The sequence below is a fragment of the Phocoena phocoena genome, chromosome 10, assembly GCF_963924675.1.
Source record: "Phocoena phocoena chromosome 10, mPhoPho1.1, whole genome shotgun sequence".
Classification (NCBI taxonomy): Eukaryota; Metazoa; Chordata; class Mammalia; order Artiodactyla; family Phocoenidae; genus Phocoena; species Phocoena phocoena.
The window spans coordinates 45,748,284-45,757,838 of NC_089228.1; the positions used below are offsets into that span (position 1 = coordinate 45,748,284).

Consider the following 9,555-nt stretch of genomic DNA (forward strand, 5'->3'; position numbering starts at 1 on the left):
TGTAAAGCAGACAGGGAGATCTGGCCCTGGGATGAGTGCTCATCGTAACGCCCATTATCAGTGGCTTTGAGAGCAACACGCCAGGAGCTGGTGTTGGGAAACCCTAGAGAGGCCGGTCCAATCAATACACTAACATTTGCTTTGTCATCAAGCCTCATGCCCATGTTGACACAAGTGGCCATTAGAGGACGATGACGAGCCATGGCAGAAGTAATGGGCTGGAAGGAGGCGGCAGCACGCTGGATGTGGCACTTGAGGAGATAGTGTTTTAATCAATTGTAGGTGGTCATTAATGTCTGGGATAAGGTTGGCTTGAGGTCAGGTGTGTTATCGCATGCAGACCCAACCTCGGAAACAATGTGGGTTCCCAGCTCAAGAAGAAAGGGGCTCTCAAGGCCTCAAAAGCTTCTCAATGACCTCAACAGCAAGGGAGGCCGCCAGCAGGAATTTTACTGTACGATTCATGCTGTGTGGGCAGGAACTATCAAGTACCCTTTTCTCTAGAGGTAGGGGAAGCCACCCCAAACCAACTGATTAAGCTGATCCGTCAGTACTGAGAATGATGAAAAGTTCTGCCCCTGAAATTCCAACTTGCAGCTCTTTCTTCTGCTTTCTGAAAATGACCAGGAAGCAAACAAAAGGAAGGGTTGACTTGCTCTCAGTGTTGCCTGCCTTTCAGGTGGCCATGATTCACTCATATTGTTTACTTTCTGTCTAGATTGACCGGAGAAACAAGATGGGCTTATATACATTATAGTTTGGCCACTAAGTGGATACGGTGCAGTTGTTAAAAATGGTTCTGGGATCCCTGTCATAGGCATGGAAATTTTAGACCACGAAATATTAAGTGAAGAAGGCGAGATACAGAACTGTATACACAGTAGTAGTTCATGTTTATAAGGAAAAAATGTGCCCACACCCACAATGAAGTCAGGAAGAGCACACATGAAGAGGTTGACACTAACCATCCCCGCGGCAGGGTGCCCCCAACTGTGTCTACCTGACAATAATGAAAACTTCTGCTTCCAGTGGGGGGATGGTGAGCATTTTAAATTTCCTTCCTTATGACTCCCTGTACTCTCTGAGTTTTCCTTATGAAATGTATGTTGTTTAGTTTTAAAAGTGCAGAAAATGAAAAGGGGGAAGCCACAAACAGGCACTACGGCATTCTTTGTAATGGTTTAAAAAATGGCTCTATCTAAAAATCTGACAGTAGGGGGAAAAGTTAAGTAAAATCTGGTGTATTCATCCAATTGCATGTTAACTGGCCTTAAGATTTCATTCTGAAGGCTCTAGCACCTTGGTGAAGATGTTGCTGCAGACAGGCTCTCTAGGGCCACTTCCATTCTTTCCCTCCTGTACAAGGGTCCCCCATCATAGCTTGGGTTCCCGCAAATGAACTGGCTTCCGAGGAACAGGTTCTCTGCTGCTGCTACTGCTTCCATGTCTCAGGCATGTGCGCCCTGGAAGCCCAGACTGTCACCCGCTGCTCCACTCCGTGCAAGGATTCTGTGAGCCACGAAGCTTTGGAAATAAACCCCTTTCTTCTTAAAATGGAAATACATGTAGGGAAAGGTTCATTACCATGCTCTTCCTTTCTAAAAAGTGAGGTCCAAAACTCTCTCTAGAGCAGTATCACAGCCTTGTTGGAAAAGAAGAAAAACCCAAATCAGAAAAAAAGACCGAAAGGGAATGCAACCAAAGCATGACAGTGACTGATTGGCTTCTAAGATCACAGGAGGACTCTTCTTGTTTATGTTTCTGTCTTTTGCACAATTTCTCTAATACAAGTATGTGTTGACAAGTTTTTAAAACTTAACATTTCATAAGAAAGATCAACTGTCACTGGAGTCTCTCCACAAAAGTGCAGAGAGGATTTTTGTGGTCTCCTCGCTGCCACCTGTGTGTCCCGGTGTGGACACCGTAGCTGGCGCTGGCGTCTCTTCCTCTCTTCTGTGACTCCCCTTCCCATCCTCTGTATCTTTTCTTCCTTTCTCTATTAATATTGGCTATCATGGGCACATCTTATTTTCCAGATGTTTTCCTTCCTTCGAATCCTCCACCTGAGATTAAATACTAAGGAAGCATGATAATGGTAAATAGTGATTTTCATCGTAACAATCACAGTATAATAGGACAAGTGGAGCCCTTTGAACCAGGTTGAATAACTAGTGGTCTACTCTGCATCCTGCATCCCTGGATGAAGCAAATTTTGCCCTTTTCCACCTGGAGCCATCAAGCGGTGAGATAATCAACGGGATGAGTGAAGGCAGTGAACAGGAGAGCATCTTCACTAGGAAGATGCCAGGGGCAAGTGCAGCGAGGGCTTCCCAGTAGCTACAGCTTGCATCCGTCCAACCACCGCTCCAGAGTGTCAGAGTCCTGGCAGTTGAGGGTCCAGGAGGTCCTGCGGGGAGGAAGGCCAGGGAGAGAGAACCGGAGGGGGCTCCCCATACTCACAGCTCGGCATCTCCAGGGAGCTCAGCCCCCGCTGGCCAATTTAAACCCACTGCCTGGCCCCTGGAGCATTTGAGTGGGCACAGTTCTGAAAGCTTTCTTGCATCCCAAGTATGTCTCTCTCGCTGGCTGGCTCCACCACCCGCTGGCATGAGAGCTGGTGCTTCCTCCATCCTGCTCACGACATCTCCCCTTCCTGTAAACCCCACACTGCAAGATGGAGAGGCTGAGCTGTGAACTGTGAAATCCTTCTCCAACCCTGCAAAGCATTTGTAGCTTCTCTGAAGTGAGCATCAGAGAAGCTCTGTGACATGTATGGTGAGTACTGGGCAGATCCTAGTCCTGAAACTGGAACACTTGTCCCACAGCCACGGCCTCTTGTTACCTTTCCATGCACCTGCTTCACCCCTCACCTTCCAAAATTCCTTCCAGCTCTTCAACCTAGGTCAGCTGGACTGAGTTTCTCTAACCTTTTCTCCTGGTCCCCCAAACATGACCCTCCTATTCCCAGCCCCTTGGCCAGAATCCAGACCCCAGGTCCTCCTCTCCCATCCTAGAAGTGGTGGGAGTCACCAGGCCACGGCAGGCCATTAGACATCAGTTCGTCCCATCCCTCGACCGGGCATGAAGCTCCATGAGTCTTCCAGGGTAGGGGGTCACACAGTTGGAGAAGGGGCGGCGACCCCCTGGCCCCTCATAGCTACAAAGCAGCAGGGAAAACACACACAGACGTATTTTCAGAAACTGCAGCGCCCTCCATAGCCCCTGGCAGGCACTGCAGAAGGAACTCCTTGGGGAGGCAAGTGGGGGGAGCCTGGGTCTTCTCCCTTCCTGTCCGCCCCAAGTTCCACAGAGCAGCCTGATCTGAGCTTTGGAAAAGCCATGGCGGCGTATTAGCTTAATGAGAGCTCACTTCCCTGGGAATCCTGAGCATGTAAGAGACCTTGATCAGACTGGCCCAGCACATCTCTACTTACTGCCATACAATGAAGATGGCTTTAGCTCATTAATGCTTGCCCTAGGGGGCCAGCCAAGCTTCCAAATTAATTGGAAAGTCAAGACTATGCATGAAAGATATTTCCAACACCCAGAAGACAGTTAACATTAACAAGAGGATTCCCACTTTAAAATGCAATCTATTAACTTAGTGAGAAAAATAGGTTAACGAATAAGGGGTGTTGAGACCACCGACCAGCCATTTGAAAAATATAAAGGTGGATGCCCTGTCTCACTTTTTAATACCAAAATAATTTCCAAGAAGGACCAACATTTAGGTATAAAGCCATGACAATTCTATTTTATAATTTATTTAACAAAAACTTAACATAGGGTATTTTGTGCCAGGGACTGTCCTAATATAGAGGAAAACATGGCTTGATTTCTTTAGAATCTTTCGTCTTAATCTTGGTTGCTATACACTTACAGTCCCAAACCAGTGGGACTTGATGAGTGGGTGAAAGTCATTAATACAGGCTACTTACAATTTTCTTGGCACATTCAATTGTCTCCTTTAAATTTGGATTCAGTAAAGCTGTGAAGAAAATGAAGTGGAATGATGCCATGTCACCACTTGGCAGCTAAGTCAGAGTGATGTCAAGGAAGCTACCAGGGGCTCACGTTAGAGAGGCTTCCATGTGATTCCAAGAATAAATCTATCCCTGTATTTTTCTCAGACAACACTGGGAAGTAGCAGGATGTGGTCATCATCTTTTACTAAATCTATTGATTTTTTCTTATAATTCTTATAATGATATTTTCATTAAAAATGTATATGATGGGGACTTCCCTGGTGGTCCAATGGTAAAGAATCTGCCTTCCAATGCAGGGGACGTGGGTTTGATCCCTGATCGGGGAACTAAGATCCCACATGCCGCGGGGCAACTAAGCCCGCGCGCCACACCTGGAGAAGAGAAAACCTGCACGCCACAACTAGAGAGAAGACTGCGCGCTGCAAGAAAGAGCCCATGTGCCACAACTAAGACCCGATGCAGCCAAAAAAAATGTATATGTATAGTGAATATCCTGTGCTAGGCTATAGAAGAAGCAGTGGAGATAGAATGAGAAACACAATAAATCCATCCCTGCCTTCATAACGCCTACAGTCTGGAAGGGGGTAGATAAAGATTATAGACAATTATAATACAAAGGATACCTGGAACCACGGGGGAAGGCAGCATTGAGTGGGGACACCTAATTCAGTGTTGAATTAGGGTCACGGAAGGGTTATTGGGCCCAGTGACATCTAGTGGAGTAGGTAAGGAAAAGGGGTTGACATCACAGAAGGAAAACTGTTCCAGGCAGAAGGAACAGCATGTGAGAGGGCCCAGAGGTGCCCCTGAAGAACCAACATGTCTATGCATCCATCCTTCCATTCCCTCCTTGGACCGTGAAACCAAGACCTCCCACCTGGGACCCCCTCCTTCTTGCCCGCACTACAGTCTCCCCCCTTCCATAACCTAGTCTGAAATAAAATAAAAGCCTTGTCAGGTAGGTACTATTATTAACTCCATTTTCTTTTTAAAATTTTATTATTTATTTATTTATTTTTGGTTGCGTTGGGTCTTCGTTGCTTCACGCGGGCTTTCTCTAGTTGCGGTGGCTTCTCTTGTTGCGGAGCATGGGCTATAGACACGCGGGCTTCAGTAGTTGTGGCACGTGGGCTCCAGAGCACAGGCTCAGTAGTTGTGGTGCATGGGCTTAGTTGCTCCATAGCATGTGAGATCTTCCCGGACCAGGGATCAAACCCGTGTCCCCGGCATTGGCAGGCGGATTCTTAACCACTGCACCACCAGGGAAGTCCCATAACTCCATTTTCTAGATAAGAAAACTGAGGCTCAAATCACATAACTAGTGATTATGTGGAGGTAGAGCCAAGGTTCTGTCTGACCTCAAAGCCTGTGCTTTTTCTGTTCCCCACCCTGCCTGACAGGAAAACTATGCAATTCCTCTGAATTGCCCCCCAGTACTTAGCACAAGGTCTAGCCCCTCTAGATGGTGCCTTGTGAGTCCTGTTGGCTTGTGGTTACAAATTCCCAGGGAAGACTGTCTTACCCCTTTCGTTAGAGTGTCTTCCCTCTGGGGTTTTCTGGCTCATCCCTTTCAGCTGACAGGGTAGCTCTCAGGGCTCTCAGGTCTCTTTGGACGTTGCCAGTGCGCCTGCGTACCTTGCTCAGACCCTGTCTACACAGTGACCTCAAACCCCCAGGGTCATCATCGGCTTCAGTCTTCACTTATCTATCTGCATTCTTGCTCCTCTCTTTAGTCTCTAGGGATTTCTTACCTTCTTGCCAGTTCAGCTAGGTACTTTAAAAGATGGGGGGTTTTTTGGTTTTGTTTTTTTACTTTTTTACATTTTATCTAGTGGGAGGGTTTTTCAAGATATCTAGTCCACCGTATTTTCATCACAGCACTCAATACCACCTCTATTACAGATAATTGTATTGGATTCTGGAGATAAACATACATAACCTTCTTATGAGACATAAATTACAGCCCATCTTCTCCCGGTGATCACTCTGCCTGTCAAAGTGGCAGCCTCCGCTCCCCTTGAAGAAGAGTGTCTTCTATATCAGGCCCAGCCAGAGCCCTCTGCCCTCACCCGTCAGGCTCCTCCCTGCCTCCCCCTCTGCCCACCTGCACGTGGGTCTCCATCGCTGCGTCCCAGGCTGCCCAGCCTGACTCACCGCAGCCCCTTCTCCTCGCGGACCTTTGGCAGTGCAGTGCTCTGCTTGGCCTCCCTGGGGTCCACCCTGGATTTGGTTCAGCCCCGTCTTTGCCAGGCCCTCCTTCTCTCAGCTCCAAACTTGTAAACGCTGGCCAGCCCTCTGAGCTCAATGCGGCCGCCCCCGCGGGCCCCAGGGTGGAAGGAGGGAGGGATCCACCAGAGCAGGACACGTGGCAACGGTTCTTGCCGTGGTCACACCGGTCACGGTTGCGGATCTGAAAGAGGCCGTAGCCGGTGTAGTCACCGCGCAAGCTGTCGTAGGCAGCAGTCAGGCACACCCCTAAGATGGAACGGGAGGGGTGTGGCTCGGAGGAGAGCTGGGGAAGCCTGGGCAGGGGGCAGTGGTAAAAGACATGAGGAGTGGGGCTGAGAGGGGCTACTTACAGTTTTCGAGGCTGTAGCCCTCAAAATCACTCAGGCCTCCTTCGTGGAGCTTTTTAGCCACCACCCAGCACCCCAAGACAGCAGCGCCACTTGGAACCACCAGGTACCCAATGAGGGAGAGCACCATGGACGCCTTCATCCTCTCCAGCTCAGGGTGATGGCCACCAGGTGAGTGGATGGAGTCACAGGTAATTCTCACCGAGATCACTGGGACTCTGGCCGAAGAGGAGGGCGCTGTGGGACTGGGGGTGTGTAATTCAGGGATGCCCTCCTGGCTTAACCACAATACCTCTTCCCATCCTAATTCTGTGTTTCGTGTCACTGCAAACCCATGGTACCCAAGGCCCTGCCTCTCCTCCTCCCCTTCACCTCCTGTTTTCTCAGGAAACTGCTCTCTCCAAGGTCTCCTTCCCACCCCCCACCCCCATTCTTTCCCTCCAGCAAAACCCAATGGATGCTTCTTCACACTCATTTCTCCTGACAGTAGATACAGATGCTCAAATGCTTTTTTCCTCTTTACTGTGAAAGCAGAACTTGTTCATGAAACACATTTTGGAAAATAGAAAATGAGAAAAGAAAAAAATAACTCATCACGGCCCCACCATGAGGAGCACAACAGCCACTGTCATGTTGAATTATTTCCACCATTGCCTTTTATCCTGGAATATATTCTGTGCTGTGGTCTACAAACCAAACTCCAGTGACCTTTTCTCTCATTGTCCTCACAAGGAGACCTGGACCTGTCCGGACCTGCCAGTGATTAGCTGGGTCGTCATTGGAAAGAGCAGAGAAGTCTCTTAGCCTCACAGCACCTCTGCATTCACTCCTCTCTTCCTCTTGTTCACCTTCATGCCGTCACAGTCACCTTGCACATTTCTTTGTACCTGCCCATCTCATTCCCACCCAGGTCCTTTGCACCTGCTATCCCTTCTGCCTGGAACGTGATTCCCCCAACCACCACACAGCTTGCCCTTTCCTGTCATGGTCTCAGCTCACACAAGCTCACCACTTCAAATAGGATTGTCTGAGCACTTCCCCACCCCAGAAAGTAGTTTTCATTTTCTTCACAATATAAGTAAATTTCAGAAAGTTCCTCGTTCATCTGTCTACCTCCCATACCAGAGTGTAAACACCAGGCATGCAGAAAACTGGCCTGTCTTGTCCTCTGCTTTAGCCTCAGAACTTAGAACAGAACCTGGGGCACAGTAGGTGCTCAGTGAATCTTTGATCAATGAATGAATGAATGAATGATTGAACAAAAACCTACTCTTCCCAACAGAACTGTCATCGGATGAGCAATAAGTGAATGTGCTGATGTGCATCTCCTGCAGCTGGGAATAGTCATGCCTGTCCCAGTTCGTGCCCACCGTACACCCACTTACCATCCTTCTGCAGGCCCTTGGTGCCTCCTCAGGGGAAGGGAAGAGCAGCCACTGCAACAGGCTCAACGTTGATTGCAGGAAAGTCGCTCTATCTACACTCCGCTCCCTGGATTTTTCAGAGGTCACTTCCTTGATCACCCGTTTGCCCTCACCCAAGAGCTTCCAAACCCTAAGTCCTTCTTCGTGACCTGCTCTTCTAGAATCTTTTCTATGACATCAGTTGCTATGCACCAGGGTATTCTGAAACAGGGAGGGGTTGGTCACCAGCACATTTGTATTAGTTTTCTATTCCTGCTATAACAAGTCACCTCCAGCTTAGCAGCTAAAACAACACAAATGTATGAACTCAAAGTTCTATAGGTCAGAAGTCTAATAGGGCTCACCAGGCTAAAAGCAAGGTGTTGGAAGGGCCATGCTCCTTTCTGGGGGCCCTAAAGAAGGATCCACTCCCTTGCTCATTTGGGCTGTTGGCAGAATACGGTCCTTGTAGCTGTAGCACCGAGATCTCTGTTTCCTTGCCAGCTGTCAGCTGAGGGTCATTCCTAGCTGCCAGGGGCCATCTGCATTTCTGGACTCTACCTCCTTCCTCTAACTTCAAAGACAGCAAGGGTCTCTCTTTCACGCTGAATCTCACCTGCCTCTCCTTCCATCGTTGTATCTCATGGACTCACCTTCTGCCTCCCCTCCTGCTTTTAAGGACACGTGTGATTACACTGGCTCGCCCAGACTCTCCAGGATAATCTCCCCATTTATGTCATTTGGAGTTACCCCCAAACAAGCTTCTGTCAGTGGGCCTGGACTGGCAGGGTGAGGGTATGTTCATTTCTACTATGGGGCACCCACACGCTGCTTCTGGGAGGTTTTCCAGGGGAGCGGCCCTGGCTGGGTCCTGGGATCCCCAGAAGCTCTGATGCTATAATCACTCTCCCAGGAATAATGCATCAGTACCCATTCCTCACTTACTATGACCTAACTGAATTTGCATGAGGGGAGAAAACTGTGGCCTTGGGAGTCAATATTATAAGTGCTTATTGTTATCTGGACATTCTCTAGGTTCCGGGAGTGGCAGGGGATGTGCTTGCCCTGAGGAAGGCGCACTGTGGGACCATCCTCTCCTGCAGCCCTAGAACCTGATGTAGTTTCCTTCCCTCCCTGGCCTGTACTAATTACAAAGGGGGAAATGTGCTTTGCGTGGAGAAGTCTTGACAGCACCACTCTAACCAAGGTGTCAGGCTTGGCACTGACAGTAGTGGGATGGCCTGACATTACGTGTCACTCATGACCTACGGGGGAAGCTACACAACATCACACTGGCCCCTCACATTCTGTTCCCCACACCTGGTGACCCAGGAAAAGGCATCAATCATTAAGCTCCATGGTCCTGAGTCTTCCAGCAAAGCTGCTAGGATCCCTCCTCCCACAAGTGGAGAACACCTGCGTATACACGAAGGCCACCTTTAGCCCCAGAATACAGAGATGTGCGCATAAGGGGGCCCCTGCCAACTGTTCCATCACAGCTTTGGTTATTGTAAAGATCATTTGTCAGCTATAATCCAACTGTAAGATAAATTTGGCTGCTTCAAGTCCCAAGTCCACTACAGGAGCCAG

General features: G+C 48.9%; 1 protein-coding gene across 1 annotated transcript; it reads right to left on the minus strand.

Annotated features, from left to right (window-relative positions):
- Positions 1-2,337: 2,337 nt before the first annotated feature.
- LYZL4 (lysozyme like 4) lies at positions 2,338-6,704 on the minus strand. Its single transcript, XM_065885927.1, has 4 exons — positions 6,566-6,704; positions 6,339-6,461; positions 3,928-3,988; positions 2,338-2,407 (listed from the first exon to the last, which is right to left on the minus strand). Exons 1-4 carry the CDS (start codon positions 6,702-6,704, stop codon positions 2,338-2,340), a joined length of 393 nt encoding a protein of 130 aa, XP_065741999.1.
- Between the last annotated feature and the right edge of the window lie 2,851 nt (positions 6,705-9,555).

Coding starts and splice junctions, on each gene's coding strand:
- LYZL4 (XM_065885927.1), bottom strand. CDS start 6,704: ATGAAGGCGTCCATGGTGCTCTCCCTCATTGGGTACCTGGTGGTTCCA. Junction 3,989..6,338: donor TTGCCACGTGTCCTGCTCTG/GTGGATCCCTCC, acceptor TTTTCTTCACAG/CTTTACTGAATCCAAATTTA. Junction 2,408..3,927: donor AAGAAAATTGTAAGTAGCCT/GTATTAATGACT, acceptor TCCTCCCCGCAG/GACCTCCTGGACCCTCAACT.